Source organism: Sturnus vulgaris, unplaced genomic scaffold (assembly GCF_052056855.1).
Source record: "Sturnus vulgaris isolate bStuVul1 unplaced genomic scaffold, bStuVul1.hap1 Scaffold_198, whole genome shotgun sequence".
NCBI lineage: Eukaryota > Metazoa > Chordata > Aves > Passeriformes > Sturnidae > Sturnus > Sturnus vulgaris.
The window spans coordinates 5,156,257-5,181,483 of record NW_028276185.1 but is presented as its reverse complement, the minus strand read 5'-3'; the positions used below and the strand labels follow the sequence as shown (position 1 = coordinate 5,181,483).

The 25,227-nt window shown below is 54.9% G+C and overlaps 1 protein-coding gene and 1 long non-coding RNA gene across 2 annotated transcripts; one reads left to right on the top strand and one right to left on the bottom strand.

The window, feature by feature from the left end:
* Positions 1-4,324: 4,324 nt before the first annotated feature.
* Positions 4,325-7,809, bottom strand: LOC148217919 (class I histocompatibility antigen, F10 alpha chain-like). The gene is made up of 8 exons (XM_088158427.1): positions 7,685-7,809; positions 6,580-6,843; positions 5,958-6,233; positions 5,467-5,739; positions 5,277-5,381; positions 5,143-5,178; positions 4,985-5,017; positions 4,325-4,499 (listed from the first exon to the last, which is right to left on the bottom strand). The coding sequence occupies exons 1-8, from the start codon at positions 7,758-7,760 to the stop codon at positions 4,486-4,488; spliced, it is 1,077 nt and encodes a 358-aa protein (XP_088014553.1). The 5' UTR covers positions 7,761-7,809; the 3' UTR covers positions 4,325-4,485.
* A 159-nt stretch (positions 7,810-7,968) lies between these two features.
* Positions 7,969-10,423, top strand: LOC148217918 (uncharacterized). Its single transcript, XR_015800664.1, has 2 exons — positions 7,969-8,192; positions 10,038-10,423. It is a non-coding gene; the product is annotated as an uncharacterized LOC148217918 (long non-coding RNA).
* The last annotated feature ends 14,804 nt before the right edge of the window (positions 10,424-25,227 follow it).

Sequence of the window (25,227 nt, the reverse complement as noted above, 5' to 3'; positions counted from 1 at the left end):
AACTGACATTGGGAATTCCTTGGGGAGAGCAGATTTGTTGACTTTCAACCCCAAAAAAATCTTCTGCATCCAGTCCTATCTTCTGGTGGCATCAAAGAATATTGAATGGTCTTGGAGGTCTTTTCCAACCTCAGTGATTCCATGGTTTTTATTTCCTATTGCCCAAGGGTGTCTTCTGCAGCCAAATACTGATGAACTGGAGCAAAGACCAAGATTTTGGAGACAGGGGGGCGGGAACCCCTCCAAAACAGGTTCTTCCCTCCCACCAAAGCACATGGATCCTCAGCTGGCATGGACAAGGAAATCCCTTTCTTTCAGCCTTGATTTGCTTTTCATTTTTCTTCATGGAGTAAAAATAAAAAAATAAAAATTCTTCTTGAGGTAAAAATAAAGACCTTGAACTGAGATATAGGTGGGGACATGGGGGGATGTAATAATTATGTTGAGATGGACATGACTGGCATCATCAGCAGTCCTTTATTAAAAACTTTTCATGCCTTATTTCAATGGACTTCTCTTAGGCAACTCTGACTCCTTCCCTCACAGGCAGCTCCACACAGCTCTGACTCCTCCTCTCCTCTCTGCAAGTTTCCTTCTTCCTTCTACATCACTGGCTAAACCCCAGCCTGTCCCTTATCTGGCCACCTAACCCTGTCTGTCACAACAACTTCTTACCTTATCTGTCCCTGGCACAACCCCATGTCCCTTCTCTCCTCACAGCACAGCCAGCAGACTCCACCCCAAACTGCAGCAGATCCTCAGTCTCAAGCTCCAACTGTGACTGTAACTGTGACTAGTGGCCAGCTAGCCCACTCTTTTATAAAACACCCATCCTCACTGGTCAGGCAAGGCTGTTTCCACTCCTCAGTAATCAGTACAGGTGTAATTCATTGGGAAACATTGCCTTCTAGCCTTTCAACCTATCTTCCCACAAATTCCCCCTTTTTTATTTAATCAAAATAAATTGACATGATGACACATTCACATATTTCACCTCAGACTAACAGTTATACAATTGTTTGGGCAACACATCACAATAAGGACATATACTTGAAATCTCAGTTCTCAAATATCACAAGTAGTTTGCCTAGCTTTACTTCATGATTGTTTCCTTCAGCAAGTTCTTATATAAGAAATAATTGTCTGCATGCTGTAGATTGATTAGACATTTACCTTTCCCCAGAGCCGAGAGTCTTATTATTTTTCTCCTCACATATAACCAATTTATTCCAGTTTCATTACCCAAAGTGAAAGTTTACAGCAGCATAACAACCACATCCAATTAATTCTGATTGATTCTTCATTCTTTTCTCAGTGATTGTTAACTTTCTTTTTAAAATTACTTTGGTTTAAATTTGGCTTTTAGCAGTACAGAACATCAACCTAAGGATTCTCTTAGCTCTGAAATGCCTTTGTGAATTAAGCTTGATACATTACCCAGATTCACACAGTACATACTATTAAAGCTCAAAAAGCAGAAAGCTGCAATTCATAAACACAATATATATATTTCAGCATCAAACAGACACATTGCATTCAACAGCAGAACCACCATCTCCAGCTTTTCCTGTGTCTTGTTCCTTTAATTACTTCACTTTTTCCTTCTTCAGCTTAGTTGCTTTTGTAAAGTTATTTTAACTAACTTCTGTGCAGGAGTAACATATTTGAACTTGACTCTTAATTCAGCTTTTTGGGGGACACAGAGGCAGCTCTGGCAGGCTCTACTTCAGGGACAGGCACATTCTCAAGCTGAACTTCATTCTTCTCTTGCTCCCCATTAACTTCAATTTCTAGCTCTGATTCTTCTTCTACCTCCTGCTCTGTTTTCTATTCTTTTAGAGTCTCATAGAGCAATCTCCAGGTGGCAGTCAAATTTGCAGCTGCCTTGTCCCCTTTGCATACTGCATCCCATGGTCTTTCCCCAACTTCTTTCCATACTCTAACACCACAGGAAGTGCTTTCATCAACCTTAATAACATATTTTTTTTCCCCCAAGTGTTTTTTTAATACACATAAAACAGTCTGTTGCCAGTGGCTCATCTGGATAAGCATCCCTTCAGGTGTCACAGACAATCAGGTTCAGACCAGCGGCTTCCCCCACTGCTCTCAGCTTCACTGGGCTCCGTCTCTGGCTGTACCTCACCCTACAGCCCAAGTCCAACCACGCTGGCATCACCATTATGTAGTAACTATGTTGAGACGGACTGGACTGATACCATCATCAATCCTTTATTAAAAACTTTACATGCCTTCTTTCTGTGGACTTCTCTCAGCCAACCCTAACCCCTTCCCTCATAGGCAGCTCCACACAGCTCTGACTCCTTTCTTACAGGCAGCTCCACACAGCTCTGACTCTGTCTCTCCTCTCTGCAAGTTTCCTTCTACATGACTGGCTAAACCCCAGCCTGTCCCTTATCTGGCCACCTAACCCTGTCTGTCACAACAACTTCTTACCTTATCTGCCCCTTGCACAACCCCATGTCCCTTCTCTCCTCACAGCACAACCAGCAGACTCCACTCCAAACTGCAGCAGATCCTCAGTCTCAAGCTCCAACTGTGACTGTGACTAGTGGCCAGCTAGCCCACTCTTTTATAAAACACCCATCCTCATTGGGCAGGCAAGGCTGTTTCTACCTCTCAGTAATCAGTACAGATGTAATTCATTGGGAAACATTGCTTTCTGCACTATCCTTTCAACTTATCTTCCCACACTTATTCTGTAAGGCTTTTCTTATTTCCTATAGTTATGGTCACCATCATCTCATGGTCATGGTCACCTCACAGTCACCTCATGGTCACAATCGTCTCACAGCCATGGTTGTGTCATGATCATCTCATGGTCTTGATCACCACATAGCCATGGTGTGTTGTGGTCATCTCATGGCCACCTCTTGGTCAAGATGTGTCATGGTCACAGTCATGATAATCTCATGGCCTTCAGTATTTCATGGCCGTGGTGGTGTCATGGCAATCTCGTGGTCATCTCATTGTCACCATCATCTTGTGGTCATCTCATGGTCACGGCCATCTCATGGTCATGGTCATTTCCTGATCACCGTCATCTTATGCTCACGGTCATCTCACTGTAATGGTCACCTCATGATCATGTCATGGTCACCTCATGGTCATCTCATGGCCACGATCACATCAGGGTCACCCCAAGGCCATGGCTGTGCCACAGCCAACCCATGGTCATCTTTTGGTCCAAATCATCTCTTGGTCAGGGTTGTGGTTGTGTCATGGTCATATCATGGCCATGGTCACTCTCATCCCATGGCCATCTTGTACTTGTGTCATGGCCATGGTCATGGCCAGGGAACTTCTCCAAGCCCCAGTTTTGGAACACTCAAGGACCACTGGGGGCAACGATGCCTGGCCTGACCCCTCTCCCATCCCACTGCCCTTCCAGGAGCCTGACGTGGCCAAACCTGTCGGGGCTTGGCCTGCCCTGACCCTGGGCTGGTGTCAGTGAAATGGCTAAATAAATAATAAAGGGACAGGAATGACTAAAGGGCTAGAAACTGAAAGTGTAAGGAGAAATAAAAAGGGTGCACAAAGGCCCCTTTAGAAGACCCTAAAATGGGGTTGAGCAGACACTGATACAGACTATGAAGGAATGTTCTAGAAAGCTTCCAGCCAATCACAGACCCTTGTGCAGTCTCTATTTGCATGGTTATGCCCAGTAGTTCCCATAATCCTTTTCTTCTCCTCTACTGCTCGCCATAGTGTGACTGGATGTTGTCTGTCTTGGCTCCTCAGTGTCCAGGGTTGTTACCTGCTGTGGGGCCGGTTCCCAGCCCGTCCCTTCCAGGATGGACTGCTACACAGACTCTCCTGGGGACACATGGGATATGGGACATGGAGCAGGAAACAAAACCTGGGGGATGGAATTGGGTGTGGCTGAGAAGCCCTCATTTTGCTCCAGGTGTCCCCATCCCAGTCCTGGTGTCCCCATTTATGTGTCCCCATCCCAGTCCTGGTGTCCTCACACTGATCCTGGTGTCCCCATTCCCATGAATGTGTCCCCCACCCTAGTCCTGGTCTTCCCATCCTGCTCCTGGTGTCCCCGTCCCAATTCCTGCTGTCCCCATTCCCATTCCTGCTGTTCCCATCTCTGTCCCTTGCTGTCCCTATCCCATCCTGGTGTCTCAATCCCCGTGTCCCCATCCCTGTCCCCAGTGTCCTTATCCCTGTCCCCAGTGTCCCTATTCCCACTCCTGGCTCCCAGTGAGGAACTGTCGGCCACTGGAGGAGGGAACCCGGATTTATTGCCCCAAGAAGGATTTATTGCCCAAAGTAGGATAATTTCACACCAGAAAAAAAGCATTGGGAATATTTGTAATTCTTAGCTTTAAAACACTGGAAAATGGGAAATGTATCTGTTAGCAAAAGCTGAGGGTGGATGGGAACAGTGGGATGAGCTCTGCTGGCATCTCCTGGTTTCCTGGGAAGAGGGAAGGGGCCGGATCCAGCTCCATGGATCGCTCAGGCAATGATTTCTGTCAGGATGAGAGAGGGTCACGGTGTCACCCTCTCCATGTCCCCATCCCACAGGATGGACCTGGCTGGAGCCCATGGAGAGTGGGAGCTGTTTCGGAATCCCACCTCATCCCGCCCCAATCTTGCTCCATCCATCCCACGCGATCCCGCCCCATTCATTCTGCCCTAATCCCACTCTGGAATTCCACCCAATCCCTCTCCATCCATCCCACACCTACTCCATCCATCCATCCATCCATCCATCCATCCATCCATCCATCCATCCATCCATCCACCCCAACTCACCCTGCTCCATCCAACCTGCACCAATCCTGCCCCATCCATCCCACCTGATCCCGCTCCAGAATCCAGCCCCGATCCCACTCCACAATTCCATCTGATCCTGCTCTGGACCCCTGCATTGATCCAGAATCCCTCCCTGATCCCAATCTGTCCATTCTGCCCCGATTCTCCTCTGGAATCCCACCCTGATCCCATTGTGTACCTGCACTCAAGGCGTTGGTTCCCACGTCATTTCCTGCAGAAAGAGAAGATCCATGAGATTCCAGCACAGATCCAGTTAATCCACTGGGAATAACTCCAGGATCCATCCTGGGATCCAAACAGAGAGGACTCAGAGCTGGATCCACCACTGGTACTCACTGGCTGCCATGTTGCATCCATTCCTGTCCCTCCTCCCTGTGGAAAAACAGTGGGATCGGCGTTGGTGGCACAGGATTCCCAGAACAGTGCCAGGTGGATCCATGCCCTTTCCCAACCCCCATCCCGTGTGTTACCGGATTGGCACTTCCAGATGACAAATCCAATGAGGGCAATGAAGATGATGATGGCAGCGACGGACACAGCGACCACCACAGTGAGATTCCTGCCAGATGTTGGCTCTGAAAAATGTGGGATGGTGAGGAGGGGGAGGGGAATCCCCATTTGGGAATTCCAAATTCCCAATTCCCACATTCCCAGCCTCACCCCAAGCGTAGATCCCGGGTTCTGACATTCCGGGATGCTCCACCCGGCACCGGTACTGCTCCCGCTCCTCCGGCCGCGCCTCGATCCTGGCCCAGGTGTGGAAGGTGCCGTCGCTGTTGGGAACGATCCCGCCCCACTCCGTCTCCTGATCCCAGATTTCATCCCCCTTCATCCAGTTGACTGCGATGGAGCTGGGGTAGAATCCGTACGCGTGGCAGGACAAGATCAGCGTCCCCTGTTCCTCTTTTCCAGACACATGGACATCAGGGGTCTCTGGAATGGGATAACGGTGAGATACATCCATGGAATTCTATTGAGTCCATGGGTGAGATCTGCCCCTGGAATTCCCACTGGAATTGGATGGGGGTGAGACCTGCCCATGGAATTTCCACTGGAATAGGATGGGGTGAGATCAGCCCGTGGAATTCCCACCGGAATTATCACGTTCCCAAGTCCTCCATTCCCAAATCCCACATGAATTCTGCTCCCACCTTTGCGGTCCAGCTCCTTCTGTCCATATTTGACGTATTTCTGGAGCCACTCTGGGCATTCATGCTCCAGGTAATTCGCCTGCCTCTCAACCTCGTTCGTTTCACTTTCCCAGTACCTCCTGCTGATCTCAGCAGCGCTGTCGGCCGCCACGAATCTCCTGGATCCCAGGTCAAAGGAAATGAGTTCCCGCCCATCGTAGCCATTCCGGAAGGACCCACGGACGCTCCCATCAGATAGGAGCTCACAGCCAAAAAGCCATTGTATGGTGTGGAGACCTGGGGGAATTGTACCCACAGAGTCCCAGTCCCACAGAGCCCCATTCCAGCCCTATGGAGCCCCAGAGTCTGATGGGGACCCACAGAGCCTCATCCCAGCCCCATGGATCCACATCCCAACCCATGGATCACAAGATATCCCATACCAGCCTAATGGATCCCCATCTCAGCCCCTTGGTGCCTTGTGAATCCACATCCAAGCCTCATAAATCCCATTCCAGCCCTATGGATCCCCATCTTAGCCTCATGGAAACCCACCCCAGCCCCATGGATGCCATCCCAACACCATGGATGCCACCCCAACCCCACAGATCCTATCCCAGCCCCACAGATCCCCCCCACTCACCCCTGCTCTGGTTGTACCGGTCCCGCAGTATATCCAGGTTCCTGGCATCCATGTTCTGGTTCCCCACGCAGATCTGGGTCTCCCTATCCCAATATCCCGGCCCGACTCTATCCTTTATCCACTGCGTCAGCGGCTCCATCCGGCCCCGCTCGCTGTCATAGCGCACGAAGGGGATCCCATCCAGGTACCCAATCATCATGAACTGAGGGATCCCCGGGCTGGGCTCTGACACCGCCACATCCAAGTAATACAGGGAGTGAAGAACTGGGGGGACACAGAGATTTGAGGGGATTGAGGGGGTCATGGATCAATGAAAGGGTAACTGGGAGAGACGGGAAGGGGGTGCATGGGGTCCCAGTGTCCAGGAATGGTGGCTCAGGGGACTCCCACTATCAAGGAAAGGGGGATACAAGGACTGTGAGAGGTGGGATGGGAGTTCCAGGGGATTCCTGTGCCCTGGAAACGGGGCTCAGGAGTCCCCGGTGTTGAGGGAAAGGGGGGGTTTGGGAGCTGGGAAAGGCAGGAATGGGGGTCCAGGGGGTCCCTGGTTCAGGGGAATGGGGAATCTGGGGCTGGGAGAGGCGAGCGGATCTTGGAGGCGCAGCCTGGGAGACAGGAAAGACACCGAGGAAGTGCGGTGGGGGAGGGGACGGAAGGAAAGGCCGAATTCCAGGGAGTTCATCTGGATCTTATTGGATTCGCGCTGCGACCTCCCCTGAGACCCCTGGGGCGGCCGGGACCCTCTGGGACCCCGTTTCAAATAGCGGCGGGAGTGGAAAACGGGGGAGACACGAAAGTTGGGAGGTCCGAGGCAAAGGTGAAGGGCGAGACTGAGGTCTGGGAAAGGGGGATGCCCGAAAAGGAGGTGCAGGGTGTCCCAGGCCTTGAAATGGAGATTCAGGGGTGTCCCAGTGCCCAGGAATGGGGGTTCAGGGCGGTCCCGGTGCCTGATGAGGGGGTTCAGGGCGGTCCCGGTGCCGGGGAAGGGGGAGTCACAAAACCCAAAATGTGGCTATGGGAGGTTCCCGAGTCCAGGAATGAAGGTTTACGGTTTAGCCCGGAAATGGACGTTCAGAGCGGTCGCGGTTTTAGGGGTCCCACTCACCTTTCGTCGCTCCCCCCGGGTCCCAGAGGAGCCCCAGGAGCCCCAAAAGCGGCCCCAGACCCAGCGCTGGAGCCATCGCGCTGCTCCGCTGCGGGCACGCCCGGCTCCGCCCGGCTCCGCCCGGCTCCGCCCGGCTCCACCCGGCTCCCCCCGCCCGGCTTCGCCCCAGCACTGGCCCCGCCCCCAGGGCGGCCCTTTGGCCCTCCGCCATTGGCGCCGCATGTTCCTGTCCGCCAATGGCAACAGTATCTCTCAGTGACGTCATCAGTCGCCGGGTAGATCCCGGTCTCGCAGGTTGGGGCGCAGAAGCGAAAGAGACCGAGAGAGCGCGGTGGGGAGAGGGGTCGGCGGAATTCCAGAGAATTCCTCTGGATCCCTCTGATCCCCGCTGCGATCCCCCGACGGCCCTTTGAGAACTACCTGCAACTCCCTGAAACCCCCCTTAAGAAAGCTCTGGGAGTGGAGAACTGGAGGGACACGGAAATTTGAGAGATCCAGGGGTACAAAGGTGAAGGAAAAGGGAGGGTCCGGGGTCTGGGAAGGGCGAAATGCCCGAGAAGGAGGTGCAGGGGGTCCCAGTAGACGTGACGGGGATCCAGAAGGGGGTCCCAGTACCGAATAAGGGGGTGCAGGAGGTGTCCTCATGCCCAGTAATGGGGGTTCAGGGGGTCCCAGGATCAAGGAAAGGGGATTGAGGGCAATGGGGGTTCCAAAGGGTCCCTGTGCCCAGGAAAGGGGGGGCACGGGTTGAGGAAAATAGAGAGTGGGGGCTGGGAAAGGCAGGAATGGGGGTCCAGGGGCTCCCGGAGTCAAGGAAAAGGGGGACTGGGGTCTCCGAGAGGGAGAGGGTCGGGAAAGGGGTGCGGGGGGACATTGGTGCTGGATGAAGGGGTTCAGCTGGGTGCCGGTGCTGGATAAGGGGATACAGGGGGTTCTGGTGCGCGGGAATTGGGGCTTCAGGGGAGTTCCGGTCCTGAATATGGGGGTTCAGGGGGTCCCGGAACTGGGGAAGGTGGTCTCAGTTCCTCCGAAATGAAGATTCAGGGAAGTTCCCGTGCCCAGAAATGGGGTTTTCTAGGAGTTCCCATGCCGGTAACTCGGGGTTCAGGGGGTCTCGGTTCCCAGGAAATGGGGTTTCGGGGGGGTTTCCGTGCACGAGAATGGGGCTTCAGGAGGTTCCACGTTCCAGGTAAGGGGGTTCAGGGTATTTTTCGACTGGGCAAGGGGGTACAGGGGGTCTCGGTGCCCCGAAATGAACGTTCAAGGGGGTCTCTGTGCCCAGGAAGGGGAGTTCGTCCGGAATTGGAAGTGCAGGGGGGTCCCTGTTCCCAGCAACGGGGTTTCAGGGGGGTCCCGGTGCAGGGGGCGGTCACCGGTCCCCGGGCGGATCCCGAAGCCGCAGCTCGGGAGACGCGAAAGTGATCGGGGAACGCGAGGAGGGGGAGGGGACAGAGGAAACCCTGGGAATTCCTCTGAATCCCCTCCGGGACCTCCCAGGACCCCCCGCAGGACGAGCGGAGGGTGGAGAACTGGGGTGGACGCGGAGACTGGGGGGTCTGGGGGCGTCCAAGAGTCAGGAGCAGAACTGGTAGATTGAGGAAGGTTCCAAGGTTCAAGGAAAGGACTGGGAGAGGCGGGATGGGGGCTCCAGCGGGTCACTGTGCCCAGGAAAGGGGTCCAGGGGTCCTCGGTTTTGAGAAAAGTGGAGTTTGAGAGCTGGGAAAGGCAGGAATGGGGGTCCAGGGGGTCCCTGAGTCACGGGAAAGAGGGAACTGGGGCTGGGAGAGGCGGGCGGATCCCGGGGACACAGGATGGGCGAAGGGAAATCGAGACGGGAGGAAAGGGGAATTCCAGGGAATTCATCTGTTCCCACTGGATCTCCTCTGAGATCCCCTGGGACCCCCCGGGACCCCGGGGGACCCTCTGAAACGCCCTTCCAGGAAGCGCCGGGAATGGAGAACTGGGGAGACGCAGAAATTTTGGAGATCTGGGGGTCCAAAAGCCGAGGAAGAGGGCGCATCTGGGGTCTCGGAAGGGCAGCATGGCCGGGAATGGGAGTGCAGGGGTGTCTCAGAGCACTGACGGGGGTGCGGGGGAATCCCAGTCTCGGATAAGGGGGTGCAGGGGAAAGGAGTACGGGGCTGTCCCCGTGCCAAAAATGGGGGTTCAGGGGTTCCCGTTGTGGTAATTGATAAAAGATTCGTGTTAATCACAAAAGTCTTGGGGTTCGTATAAACCAGAATACTAAGGTCTGAAGTGAAGCATGGACGCTAGATAAAGGAAAATATATGATTAAATCGTTCTGTTTTAAATCACCATGTTACGTTATGTTGTGTTGTGTTATGTTTCCCAGATAAGTTATATCTGCTGCCAGCTTGCAAAATCACACTTTTGGATAGTCCTTCCTGCCTTTGTTTGATCACTGCTGCCTATCTCAAGGACCAGACTTCCAGATTTCCCTGGTGGTTGTCTACAAAGACCAGATGTTTATCTGTGAGACTGACTATCGCCCAGAGGCTTTGTGAGTTTGGATACAGATGTTTATTCGACCACCACTGCTTACTTGGCAAAATTATGACAGAAAAAAACCCAAAATTAATGATTATAATGAGAAACCATAGTATAAGAAGAGGCTGTAAACCAAGGTTGGATGGAGTGTGGAGTGGGCGGTGACCCCTCGAGTTCCCCAGCGCTGCTTGATCTGTCTATATCAAATAAAGCAATCTAAATTTTGCTGAATATCGAGACTTTTGTCTCTCATTTATAACAATTGGGAGGTGAGAGGAGTGATGGGATCTGGGGAGATCCAGACCATTGCCAGATCGTGGTCAGCTCATGTTCATCACGTGGTCACTCATGGTCATCTTATGGTCATCTCCCAATCACCATCATCTCATGCTCATGGTCGCCTCATGGCCAGGATCATGTTATGGTCATGGGCATGCCGTGGTCATCTCTTGGTCACAATACCTCATGCCCATGGTCATCTCACAGTCATCATCATGTCATGGTCACAGTCATGGACATTTCTTGATCACCTCATGGCCATGGTTGTGTCATGGTCATCTCATGGTCACTACATGATCCTGGGCACCACATGGCTGTGTCATCATCATCTCATGGTCACAGTCCTCTCATAGTCATGGCCGTCTCTTGGTCATCTCACAGTCACAGTCATGTCATCATCACAGTCATGGTCATTTATTTCCTGATATCCATCATCTCATCTTCATGGTCAACTCTCAGTAATGGTCACCTCATGGTCATGGTCATCTCATGGTCATGGTCATCTCCTTATCGCCATCATCTCATGGTCATGGTCATCCTGTGGCCACAATTATTTCATAGCAGTGGTCATATTGTGGTCACCTCATGGTCATCTCCTGATCTCCATCATCTCGTTCACAGTCATGGTTGCATCATGGTTATTTCTTGTTCTTGGTCATCTCCTGATCCCCATCATCTCATGTCCATTGTCGTCTCACTGTAATAGTCATCTCAGGATGATGGTTGTGTCATGGTCATCTCATGGTCATGGTCATCTCATGGCCACAGTTCTGTCATGGTCATCTCATATCTGGGGTCGAGGGTGGTCCCCAACAATCCTTTTTAGGCTTTGCGGATATCAGGGCAGAAGTGGCAAAAATTAAAGAAGAACGGAACAACAACCACAACTCAGAAACATAAAAAAATTTATTAATAATGAAAGTAAATGTGGGATGAGGTCCAAAAATCCAAATACAACAACTGAGAGGACAAGGTCACTTTAGGAGCCTGGGGTTGAAGACAAAGATACAGGGAGGTCCAAGGTGTAAATATGGGGTAAGGGAGGGGGTAGAGTTGGGTCCAATGGGGAAAGGGGAAAGTGGGGCAGAGGTGGAGTAAGGGCAGGTAGGATCCAATGGGGTAGGTTGGGTGGAACATTGCATCAGCTGAGGGCCAATGGGGATACAAGGAAGGGAGAACAGTCTGGAACTGGGAGAGGTGATAATTAACTGGGAAATGAGGGTTAGGAATATGCATGAGGTATTAACATAGGCAATCCCATAACTCTTCATAACATTCTTCTGAGGTCACCACAACTTAAACAAATGCCTCCCAAAGTTTAGGGTTGGGATATAATTTTTCTTTGGTGATGGTTGCCTGTCCTGGGATACTGGTCAGGCTGACTCCCACATCTCCCCCTTTCTGTTTAACTGTAAAAATAGAACTGAAAGATTTTTGTAAAACTCTGTAAAAACATCCTAACAGACAAGGAACAACTCACAGTATAATGAAAACACTTATGAAGATAAGTAACCCCGTATTCATTATAGACAACACCTACCCCTTGATTTCCCAACTTTTAAAGAGTCCATCAAACCAGTCTTTGTCATCATAAATTCTTAACTTTTTGACTCCCATCTTTGAGGACTTGAATACTTTTGTGTATAGACTCACTATGGTCTGAAAGGTTCATGCAGCACATGTCTTCGAGGTCTTGGCATCCGTGTGCCAACAGCAAGAAATCTATGGCAGCTCTGTTTTGTAACGTTGTGTGTGTTAGGCTGTCAACATCTGTTAAAAGGTCATTTAGAGATAGAAGTAGCATTGGTTTATTTACATAACCAACATCCTAATTTTCCTAATTGCGTTATTGCTTGTGCAGCACCTACCCACGGTACAAAAGCAGAGGCAACAATCCTCTGTCCTCTATTCCAAAATTCTATTTCACTGGTACAGTCGAATTGGAACTGATGTGCAAAGCGGTTTATTTCCCTATTTTTGTCATTGCCAATTAGTGTTGTGACATTGGGAGTTAGTAAAGCAAGCCTACCAAGGCTACATGGGCTGCCTTTAATACGAGATGGAATGGCAGGCCATGCTCTGTCCCCACAAATAAGAAACGTGCCTGGTGGTAATTGCAAAGGGGCATCGATTTAGATGGATGTCATGAGGTATAATTGCACCATAGGCTCTCATTTTTATACCTTGGATGGTGGGGAGAAACATCCCACAGTGCTGGTTCATCTGGTTTTACAATTTGGGGCTTAGCACCATTAGATGTTACCAATTGAACTCTTTTTCTATAATGAAAGGTAAAGCAGTAATCCATTCGAGCTGAGCCAAACAGTTCCAATTCTTGAGCCTCTAATGGTGCATGTGGAAGGCTGCGAGGCCACGAATCTCAAAAATCTACAGGATTGTATTTCAGCTTACCAATGGGACTGTTCCTTTGCATATTACAAAAGGCCTTTTTATTTACTGGCCACTCATCTATTGCCAGACCTACCAGCCATGTTGAAGAGGGGTTATTTGGGGTGGGAACAGATAATCATAAAGTCTCCTGGTGTGTTATGTTCGCTAAAGACTTGCTGTTAGGAGTTGTGAGTACTGGAATTTTCTGGTGGGTTGTCCTTTATTGGCTGTAGGTAAGGTTTGATGGTTTTGGCTGGTATCCACCGAGGTCCTCTATCTGTGGAGACACAACTGTATCCCTTCCCCCAATTATTAATTGAAATGGTCCTAAAATTTGATTTGTTTCAGGCTCTTTTACTAACACTGGTGGTCATCAGCATCATCAGCTTGTGGATTTCTGTTACAGCACGAGGCTGGCTCATGCTCCAGTGCAAGTTTTTTTGATGGCAGCCTGGGGAAATTGCCTTTAAAAGAAAATTGTTTAGCCGGGGGTTCGTTTTGACCAGGAACTGCGTATCTCCCTTTTCTCTGTGGACAGTCTTTTCAGAAATGCAAAGCATGTGGGTTGGTACTGTGATTGTGGGCTTTAAAAGGAAACTGCACAGCCACCAGGGCTTTTGCAACTCCTTGCCCCATGGCCTGGGCCTGTCCTGCTGCCACATTCATCCCGAGACGATTGCACGCCTCGATCATCTGGAGGATCATCAGTGGTGTTTCTCGTGGCAGGGCGTGCAAGACCTTTGGACACTCAGAGTTACCATGAGCTACTGCCAATGTCTCTAACAGTTTGTTGCTGGTCCTATCATCAGGGATTTGTTTTTCCAATGCTTGTTTTAACTGGTCTATAAATTCCATGTATGTCTCTCCTGGCTCTTGCCTAATATTAGTATACTCTGAGTTAGGATTGCTGCCATCTGATACATGGACCAATGCTTTTAACAAAAATTTTTAACTTCATTGAATACTTGCCTGGGGACTGCTGCTGCTTGCTCCTCAGGTTGGCTAAATTGTCCTTCCCCGGTTAGGTGGCCCATCATTTATGTTGTGTCATTCAAACATAACTGAAATTTAACCCAAACTTTACTGAAACAAGCCCACATTGGCTGCCTGTCACTGCAGTGTCACTGTTGATGTGTCCCTTGACCCAGTCAGCTCTCTGATCATGTGGTGTCCACGCATCTCCCCAGCCCATCACTGCCTCACACACGAGGTGACCACCACCCCACTCTCTGGCCATCTGACCCGCAGCTGAGCCCTTCCCAGAGTGCCTCTTGGTGGATAAAAGTGAACATAGTGAACAGGATTTAACAAAAATAGAAGAGGCCCTTATTCTCTAAGGCGTTCCTTATTTCCTACAGTTATGGTCATCACCATTACCTCATGGTCATGGTCACCTAATGGTCACCTCACAGTCACCTCATGGTCACAATCATCTCACAGCCATGGCTGTGTCATGATCATCTCATGGTCTTGATCAGCACATAGCAATGGTGTGTTGGGGTCATCTCATGGTCACCTCTAGGTCAAGATCCTGTTATGGTCATCTCACAGCCTTCAGTATTTCATGGCCATAGTGGTGTCAAGGTCATCTTGTGGTCATCTCATGGTCACGGCCATCTTGTGGTCATGGTCCTTTCCTGATCACCATCATCTTATGCTTCTGGTCATCTCACTGTAATGGTCATCTCATGATCATGTCATGGTCACCTCATGGTCATCTCATGGCCACGACCACATCAGGGTCACCTCAAAGCCATGGTTTTGCCATGGCCAACCCATGGTCATCTCTTGGTCCAAATCATGTCATGGTCAGGGTTGTGGTTGTGTCATGGTCACTCTCATCTTACGGCCATCTCGTGCCCATGTCATGGCCACGGAACTTCTCCAAGATCCTGAGCCCCAATTTTGGGACACTCAAGGACCTTTGGGCACAATGAGGCCTGGCCTGACCCCTCCCCCCATCCCACTGCCCCTCCAGGAGCCCAACGTGGCCAAACCTTCCTGGGGACACCTCGGACATGGGACACAGAGTGGGAAATGAATCCTGAGGGATGGAGCTGGGTGTGGTCGGCAAGTCCCAATTCTAGTCCTGCTGACCCCATCCTGCTCCTGCTGTCCCCATTCCACTCCTGGTGTCCCCATTCCCATTCCTGCTGTTCCCATCTCTGCCCCTGCTGTCCTTATCCCACTCTGCAGTCCCCAACCCTGCCCCTAGTGTCCCCATCCTTATCCCCAGTGTCCCCATTCCTGGCTCCCAGAGAGGAACTGCCAGGCACTGGAGGAAGGAACCTGGATTTATTGCCCCAAGCAGGATTTATTGCCTCAAAGCAGGATAATTTCACACCAGAACTGAAGTATTGTGAATATTTGTGGTTCTTGGATTTAAAATACTGGAAAATCAGAAATGGATCCATTAGCAAAAGCTGTGAGTGTCTGGGAGCAGCAGGATGAGCTGTGCTGGCAGCTCTTGGTTTCCTGGGAAGAGGGAAGGGGCCAGATCCAGCTCCATGAATCACTCAGGCGGTGATTCCTGCTGGGATGAGAAAATCTTCCAGGTCACTGATGGCTCTGCAGGAAAATCCAATGCAAACAGTCAAGTCAGGTGCCTGAAGGATTTTCTGACCTGTGCCACAACAGGTCCCTTCTGTGAGGTCAGTGTCCCGTGAGGAGGGAACATGTCCTGGAAATGTCACGGAATGTCAGTGGAGAATGGAGGCACTGGCAGCTCGTGGCAGCCCTGGCAGGGACTGTCACTGATCTGTGTCCTCGGGGGTGACCCTGACAGGGGCCTCTGAGCTGGGACAGCAGCGCAGGACCCTGGGCTGGGAAGGTCAGCCCCAGCTCAGGGCCAGCGCTGGGACCAGGGCAGGACAGGGCAGGGCCATCCCTGGGGCCAGGGGAGCTGCGGGAGCTGTGTCCCAGTGCCAGCCCGGTCTGGAGCCACAGCCCTGCTGGGCACAGAGCCCCTGGGAGCCGATGGCTGGGCCAGCTCAGCACAGCGGGCTTGGGCTGATCCAGCAGGACACGGTGGCCGTGGCTGTGCCAGGGGCTCTGCCCGGGGATCTTCCCCTGGGGGCCTGGAGCAGTCTGGGGCTGCAGGGACAGGAATGGGCTGGAGCCGGGCACTGCCACCACCCCAGCACTGCCACAAGGCTGGCCCCGGTGTCCTAGTGCCACCATTGCCCAGTGCTCCCCAGGGCACCTGCAGGGACTGGAGATCCCGGTCCCCCAGCTGCTGCCATGGCCCCTGACCCCGCTGTGCTCCCCCTGCCCCTTCTCCCTGATCCCGGGGTGCTGCTGCCCCAGGAAGAGGGGTCAGTGCAGCCCCAATGAGCCCAGGGGCTGCAGTGGGAACAGGGACAATCCTGCTCTGACACTCCAGGTTTGGGGCCGGGCTCAGCTCCGGGGTGTCCTGCAAGGAACGCTCTGGGAGGGGAGGGGTACCGGGAGATGGGGGGTGTGGGGCTGGGGGCTGTTGGAGGATGGATTGTGTTGGAGTGGGGGTGTCCCCACAGGGTCCCCAGCTGCCTTTGGATCCCTGCCTGCCCCCCTCGGCCCCCCGGGTGCCCGGTCCCCTCCAGGGGCAGCTGCCCCGTGCAGGAAGCTGCAGGGATGCGGGGAGCGGGGCTGGATCCGTGCCACAGGCGGGATGGACTCTGTGCCAGGGCTGGGCTTGTGGCCAGGGCTGGGGGCTGTGCCAAGCCGGGCTTTGGCCTGGGGGCTGTCAGGGAGGGCGCAGGGAGGAGTCCCGGCAGGGATAAAGGTGCTCCTGCCCTGCTGCAGCCTCAGCCAGCGCTGCCCAGTGCGAGAGGAAGATGAAGGTGGCTGTGCTCAGCGTGGCCCTGCTCTTCTCCATCCTGCTGTGCCTGCCGGCACAGAGCGAGGTGAGGCTCCAGAGCCACGGGCTGGGCTCAGGTCTGAGGGCTCTTCCCAATGCAGGGGCTCCGCCGGGCTCCCCGGCCCCGGGCCGTGCCGCTTTCTCCTCGCCACCATTGCCTCTGTCCTTCCCCTTGCCGCAATTCAACTCCCGCTGCCAGAGCCCGGCTTCCCCACGGATGCTCGGACCCGGCTCCTCCCTGCGAGGGCCCCAGAGCTTTCCTGTGCTGCTATCCCCAAATCCCGTCCTTTTGGGCCTCCCCATCCCATCCCATCCCATCCCATCCCATCCCATCCCATCCCATCCCATCCCATCCCATCCCATCCCATCCCATCCCATCCCATCCTCTTGATCCCCTCGGGCATCTCCCCAGCATCTCCTCTGTTGCCCACACAAGAACAAAGACCAGTCCCAAACTAGGCTGAAGTGGGACCAAGAGGTCCAAACTCATTTAAGTACAGACTAGGCTGAACTCGGCCAAACTGGGATGAACTGTTCCAGTCCCAAGCCAGGCTGAGCTGGCACAAACTGGGAAATGCCTCCCCTCCCCTTCGCCCCCTGCTCCCCTCAAGCCCCCAGATGATTCCCAGGATCTTCTTTCCAATCTTTGCCCTCAGTTCATTGCCTTCCACCCTGCAGTGATGTTCCCAAATCCCCTGGCACCCCCTGCTCAGAGCAGAGGACAGCCATGGGTGGGAGGTGGGGGGGCTGGGGACTCCTGTGTCCCCCCAGCCCCTCAAGGGCCAATCCTGACCAACCTTTTGCTCTCTTTGCCCAGGCCACCTTTGATGGCAGTGGTGGAGCTCTATGTGCTGGGGTAAGTCCTGGAGCTGGGTGCACCAGTGTGGGAACTGGGGGGAAGTTTGGTCACCCCCAATCTTTACTAGGACTGGGGACACCCCAGTGACATCTCATGCTCTCTCCACAGCGAGTTGGTGGCATTGCTGTTGGCGATGTGAGTATCCTGAATTTTTCTGCTGAACCAGAGCCTCCCCTCTCATGGCCATGACCCTCCAGGCCATCCCAGTGCACCCCAGTGCGTGCCTGTACACCCCAGAGCTTCCCAAGGCTGCCCCTTCCCCAGGGTCCCCATTGTATTCCCACCCATCCCAGTGCACCCCAGGCACCCCAAAGATCCCCATACCCAGTCCACTTCCTCTCCTCTTTCCCTCCACTCCCTTCCCTTTCTCATTCTCCATGACAGTATCCCCAAATCCCCCTCCTGGACTCCCAAAGCCCCTCCCAAACCCAACAATTTTGGTTCTCTGCCCCTGCTTTCCCCTGTCCCACCCACCTCCCACTTCAGCCCCCATGTCCCCCCCCTGGAATTCCTGCCTCCCCACCTGCATTCCCCCATTCCCATCCCTTCAACACCCCCAGCCCCATCCCGAGGGGCCCCAAACTCCCCCCAGTTCAGTGTCTTTGGGGCCCTCACATCCCACTCCATCCCCTCCTCCTTGGAGGCCCCAAGTTCCCCTCCCTCTCCTCGTCTCCATCCCCATCGTGGTCCCTGCAGGAACAGGGATCGGGTGAAACTGCCTGGAGTGGGACTGGGGGGAGCAGAAGGGATTTTCCCCCTCAGATTGGGGACAGCCACAGGGCGTGGGGACACCTGTGACTCTTGAATTCCCACAGGGGCCATTCCAGACTAAACCTTTGCTCTCCATCTGCAGGTAGTCATAGGAGGAGCTGCAGGTGGATGCATTGCGGTAAGTCCTGGAATTGGGGCACCAGTGTGGGAACTGGGGGCCAGTTGGGTCCCCCCGTGCCTTGCTGGGACTGGGGACACCCCGGTGACCAGTGACATCTCCCCATCTCTCTGCAGAAGAAGAACGGCGTCCAACGAGTGAAGAGGTCTGAGGTGGGTACCCGCAGTTCTGCTGGGCCCAGAGCTTCCCCTGTCCTCGTCATCACCCCCAGTGCACCCCAGCACACCCCACTGTGCCCCAGTACACCCCAGCCTGCCCCAGTATCTCCCAACCAGCCCCAGTATCCCCCAGTGTGGCTCTAACCCCCCTTTCTCCCCAGCCCCTCGTGGCTGAGCAGGTGGAGCTTCTGCAGGAGTGATGCCCGGCTGCCCCTCTGGATGCCCTGGTGAGAAATCTTGGGGGTTCTCGAGCCCCACAAAAGATCCTCGGGGACCAGGGCAGATCCCTGAGCCCTGTGGGGTGGGCAGAGCTTGGGAAAGTCAGAGGGACTTGGAGGGGGCTGTCCCTGATCCATGTGCTGGGGTTCGGTGGACAGAGCTGTCCCCAAGGCTTTCCTTGCACTGGGGGGCTCTGGGGACACCCAGTGTTCCTGTGGGAGCAGCAAGGGCTCTGGGAGGTTTTGGGATATTCCAGGGTGAGAGGCTCTGGGAGCCCCATGGATGTCAGGAGCCAAGTCCAGTCCCAGGTGTATCCGGGGCTCCAAATCCCTTCTCCTGCTGCAGGTCCCTGCAAAGAGAGGGGTGGGAACAAGGTCCCTCTCGTGTCCCAGTGGACACGGGTGTCACGACTTGGGCTTTGCCTTTCAGGTCTGGAACTGGTGATTGGAGCCAGATCCTGTCCCCCTCCAGCAGCATGAGGAGATGATCATCTCTGGATAATCCCCCTGATCCCCTGGGAATGTCCCTGGAATAATCAATAAACCCCTTCAGCAAAACAACTCTGTGTATGCACGTGTGCCTGTTCTCATGTCTGGGTGTGTGTTCCCATGTCCCTGTGTGTTCCTGTGTCTCTGTGTGTTATCTCCATGTGTGTTCCCATGTCCATGTTCCGTGTCCCTGTGTGTTCTGTGGCCCTTGTTCAACCCTGCGAGTCTCCAGTCCCTCCCCCACCATGACCAGAGTGACTCCAGGGGCTCCCAGGGGTCTCTCTCTCCCCTCCCACCACTGTGTGCCCTGGGCAGGGCAGGCTGGGACACCCTGGAATGTCCCCCTGGAGCTGGGAGGGACGAGGGGCACCCAGAGCAGCCTCTGGAGCCCCCAGGGTTTGGGGCACAGAGGGAAACAGGTTCTGCCCAGGGCTCTGGGAGCCCCATCCCCAGGGAGCACAGGCTGGGCTCGGGGCAGGAGAGGATCATGGCCAGGAGCCTGGAGCCCTGGCTCCCCTGCTCCGTCTGGGAGTGACAGAGCTTCCCTGGCCAAGGATCAGCACTCGTGGCTTCATGGCTCTTGGCAATGAGGGGGTTAAGGTCACTTGAAGAATCTTGGGCTGTTCAGATCCCATCCTTGAGGTGCCTCTGCCCAAATTCAGGGGCAAATGGGACCAAAGTCAATAGTATGGGCTTTACTGAACAATAAAATGCCAGGGAGAGAAAGGAGGAAGGGCAGGAAGAGAGGGAGAAGGGAGGGAGATCAGTCAGAAGGTCAGCACCACCCATGGATCCAGCAGTGTCCTGTTGGTCCTTCTTCCCCTGGAGCTTTTGGGTGGTGGGGGGTCCTGAGGTCATTCTGAACTTCTCCCTGTTTATCCATTTTAGCAAACTCAGGAATCAGTGCTCATGGGCTACACCCCTCTCTAATGCCATTGGTTTAACGATTCCCTGGCCTTGGGTGCTGATTATTCCAGGCTCAGGCTGACTCTTCTGTTCAGCTGGAGGTTTCTGGGCTTGGTGGTGGCCATGGGTCAGTGGTCACCATCTGCCCCTCTGGAATTCCCTTTGACCCAGTCACAGCTGATTCCAGCACGGGTGCTGGCTTGGATTTCCTTGTCCACCACCAGGGTCCATTCTGATCCCCCAGCTTTGTTTACCTCCCCCAAGGTCCAAGATGGCCTGAGGACAATTGTCCCATCTTGATCTTACCTTAGGGTGCTCCATTCTGTGCTTGTCTCTTGGCAAAATCCCCCTGTGGGGACAGTGTTTGGGATGGGCAACTGCTGCTCCTTAGTCCCAACACCAGTGGAGCCTCCCCAGCCCCCAGGAGTCCTGCCTGGGTGTCCCCAAGGTGTCCCCTAAGTGTTCCAGCCCAGTGACCCCCTGGTGACCCCCTCCAGCCCCACTTCATGCAGCTCCCAGAGCACAGCGAGGTCTTTGAGGCTCTGGACTGTGACATCTTTGAGGCTCCAGAGCCGATGGCGCTGCCAGTGCTGGTCCCCATCGAGATGTGAAATGCCCTCAATAAGGAGCAGGGGTGGCCTTCATCATCACCATCATCTTCATCACCACAACCACCCACATCATCAGCCTTATCGTCTGCAACATCATCATCTTCATCTTCATCACCCACACTGCCATCATCATCTCCCAATACCATCAACCTCCATCATCATCACCACAATACCAACAGCACCATCTTCATCATCACCTTCATCTTCATCACCCACACCCTTGACACCATCACCTGACACTGCTCACACCATGTCCCCACAGCCCCCTGTCCCAGCATTCCCAATCCCCCTGTTCCCATGGGCCCATGTCCCACCTGAACCCTGCCCTCTGCTCATGGGTCACCTCCATGGTCACCTTCATGGTCCAAGGTCACCTCCAGCTCTTCCCTGTCCCCACTCTCTCACTTCCTGTGTCCCTTCGACCATCTCCAGGTGCTCTTGACCATCTCCATGCCCCCACTACCATCTCCCTGTCCCCTCCTCATGTCCCACCACCACATCCTGTTCAGTTTGAACATCTCCATATCCCCCTCATGTCCTCCCCATGTCCCCACCACCTCTCCACATTTCACTGCTCATCTCCGTCCCCAGTTCCATCTTCCTGTCTCCTCCACCTCCTCCCTGTCTCCTCCACATGTGCCACCACCATGTCCAGGTCACCTCCACGATCTCCAGGTCTCCTTGACCATCTCCTCCTGGCTACCATCCCCATCCCCATGACCCCACCACCATGTCCATGTCCTCTCCATGTCTCCAACTCCATGTCTGGGTCCTCTCTTCTCCCTGCCCCCACTGTCATCTCCATGTCCCCTCTGCTGTCCCCTCCACCATAGCTCGGCCACCTCGATCTCTTCCCTGTCTCCCCCTCGCAATGTCCCTCTGTTCCCCTCTTCCCCCATCTCCATCTTCTGCCCTCAGCCCAACCTTGTCCAACCCCTCGGCCACAGCCCCGCCCAGAGGAACACCCCTGGTACTGTCACCACACCCCTGGAACTGCCACCACACCACTGGAACTGTCACCACCACACCCCTGGCACTGTCACCACCCCCTTTCCACCCCACGCCTTGTTTTCCCTTTCACATTCCAGTGTTCCCTATCACAGCTACTGCGGGAACACCCCTTTCACTGTCACCTCCTGTCACCCCCATGTGTTCGTCACCCCCGATGCCGCTGTAGCCCCCCCCACGTGACACTGATGGGATGTGGCAGGGTCTGAATTAGGCGGGACAGGTTGGGGGAATCACCTGATGTCATCTGGTGTCACCCCAAGTGCTCCCCCCTTCCGTGGGGCGCCACCCAAGTGTCCCCAATGCCCTCCCCACGCTCATTTACTGTCAATAAAGGGAATTTCCCCTCCCTCATACCAAACCGCCTGCGGGTTTTTTGGGGGGTGGGGACCCCCAGGGCAGCCAATCACAGCCCAGGGTGGGGCATTGGGGCGAGGCGGGCCACGCCCCCCCAGGTAAGAACCCCCGAGCCCCAATTCGGGCTTCAGTCGCCTCCAACCCTGGACAGGTCAGTGGGGCGCCCCTCCCCCACCTGGGAGTCTCGGGAAGGGGAGGGGGGAGGGGTGGGTGATGTGGCCACTCCGGACCGGACTTTGGACCCCCCTGAGCCGGGGGGAAGGGGCAGCAGGGAGGAGGGGGACCCACCTTTTGGGTGCCCATGGAGGGGCGGGACCCACATTTGATCTCCTTCCTGGACTCCCAGATCCATCCCAGGACCCCAATAACTCCCAGAATCCCCCCTGCACCCAAAAATATTTTCCAAAATCCCCTTAGGACCCCAATATCTCATCCAGAACCCTCCTAGGACCCTCAACCTCCCCCCAGGAGCCGCCCAAAATCCCCTTCCCAGGACGCAATAACCTCCCGACAAGCCCTTCCCAGGACCCCAATATCTCTTCAAGGACCCTCCTGGGACCCTCAACCCCCGCAGCAACCCCTCAAAATTCCCCAAATCCTACAAAGACCAACCCAAATTTCCCCCTCAGTACTTGAATAGCCTGAACTTGGGGGATCGTGTGTTGGGTAACTCTAAATTTTGGTGTTTGGTGTTTGTCGTTGGGTGAACCCCAACTTTGGGGCCAGAAGACACCCTTGAATTGGGGGGCACTGGGAGAAGAGCCCGATTTGTGGGGATCAATCAGTGGCAGGGACCCCAATTTTAATTCAAAGACAGGGGGAGCCCCCATTTTACCCTGCCACATACTCTCCTGAGGGATCGGGTGTCGCTCTGGGGTTCCCAAAGACCCACCCAACTTTCCCCCTCAACACCTCAAAACCCCTCCAGACCCAAATATCTCCCTGAAAATCCTTCCCGGATCCCAGTATCCCCTCAAGGACCCTCCTGTAACCCTCAACCACCCCCCAGCATCCCCTCAAAATTCCCCTAAGGAATTGGTGTTTGGGAATTCCCAAGGACCCCCGTATTCCCCACACCCCTCAAAGACCAACCCAAATTTCCCCCTCAACGCCTCAAAACCCCTCCAGACCCAAATATCTCCCTGAAAATCCTTCCTGCATCCCAAGACCCTCTCGGGGACCCTCCTAGGACGCCAACAGCCCCTCCCCAAGATCCCAAGTCCCTCCCCACGCCTTCAAATCCCTCTCCATGACCCCAAATCCCTCTCCACGACCCCTAATCCCTCCCCAAGATCCCAAATCCCTCCCCACGACCCCAAATCCCACTCCCGCAGCCCCCAAGCAGCGCCTCTGTCTCTCTGCCCAGGCTCCCCCGGACCATGTCCCGCTCGCCCCCGGCCCGCTCGCCGCCCCCCGCCCGGGGCTGGGCCCCCCCGCCCCCCCCGCACCGCCTGCGCTCCCTGGCGCGCTCCTGGCTGGACGAGGACGCGCCCTGGCCGGACGCGGCGGTGGCGACCGTGGGGGACAGCGCGACCCGAGCGCAGCTGCTCAGCAAGGCCGGGGGGCACTCGGGGGGTGTCCTGGCCGGGGCCCCCTTCGCCGAGGCCGTTTTCGGGGTGTCGGGGTGCCGGGTCACCTGGAGGGTGCCCGAGGGGGCGGCGCTGCCCCCCGGGCGGGTGTTGGTGGCCGAGGTGGAGGGTCCGGCCGCGGGGGTGCTGGCAGCGGAGAGGGTGGCCCTCAATATTTTGGGGCGCTGCAGCGGGGTGGCCTCGATGGCCGCGAGGGCTGTGGGGGTGGCCCGGGCCCAGGGCTGGGCGGGGGTCGTGGGGGGCACCCGAAAAACCACGCCCGGGTTCCGCTTGGCGGAGAAATACGCGCTGGGGGTGGGGGGCGCTGACCCCCACCGGGCAGGTTTGGGGGGACTCCTCCTCCTCAAGGACAATCACCGAGCGCTGGCGGCGGCAGCGGGGGGGCTCGAGCAGGTGGGGACGCCGAACTTTGGGGGACAATTGGGGGGGGGCTTGAATTGGGGGTTCTGGGTGTGGGGGGACTCCAGAATTTGGGCGGTAATGGCGGCAGGATCCCTGGATTTTGGGGAAACTCGGAGACTGGAGGAGCAGCACCCCAGTTTGGGGGGGAGATTGGAGGGGTAACCCTTGAATTGGTGGGTTCTGGGTGGTCGGTGTGACATCCCCAATTCTGGGGGTGTGGGGAATGTGAGGTCTGGAGGTAATGGGGGGTTTTGGTGGAGGGGGCTCGATTTTGGGGGAGTGATGGCTTGGGGTACCCCGAATTTCGAGGGTGGTGGGGAAGCACCAATATTTAAAGGGGGTACCAATTTTGGGACAGACTCTTGGACTGTGGTATTCTGGGCGTGGACTGATGTAGGAGGACCCCTGAATTGAGGGGGATGGGTGCAGGGGTCCCAATTTGGGAGGGAAATTGGGGGGGGGTCACCCCTGAATTGGGGGAAGATCATGCGTTGAGTAACTCTAAATTTTGGTGTTTGTAGTTGGGAGAAGCCCAGCTTTGGTGGCAGCAGACAACCTTGAATTGGGGGACTCTGGGGGAGAGGACCCAAATTTGGGGATCAATGTGGGGGGGGAGGGCAGTGGGGGGGCCCAATTTTAAGTGAATGACTGTGGGGGAGCCCCCATTTTACCCTGCCCCCTACTGGGGCGTCACTCTGGGGTTCTCCCTGACCCCCCTCTTCCCCAGATGATTTTGGGGGTGCGCCGGGCCGGGGGCTTCACCCGCCGGTTGGGGGTCGAGTGCTCGAGTGCGGACGAGGCGCTGGCGGCTGCTGGGGCTGGGGCTGACATCGTCCTGCTGGACAACCTGAGACCCCAGGTGAGCCCCAAAACCGGAGGGGGGCCAATAGTGGTGGGACCCCAAGTGTGGGCTGGACCCCAAAAATGGGGGGTTAGATTCTAAAAATGGGGATAAACCCCAAAAATGGGACACAGGGGACATCCCGGGGTGAGGCTACACCAGTAAAATGGGAATCTGCTGTAAATCTGGGGCAGTCCTAA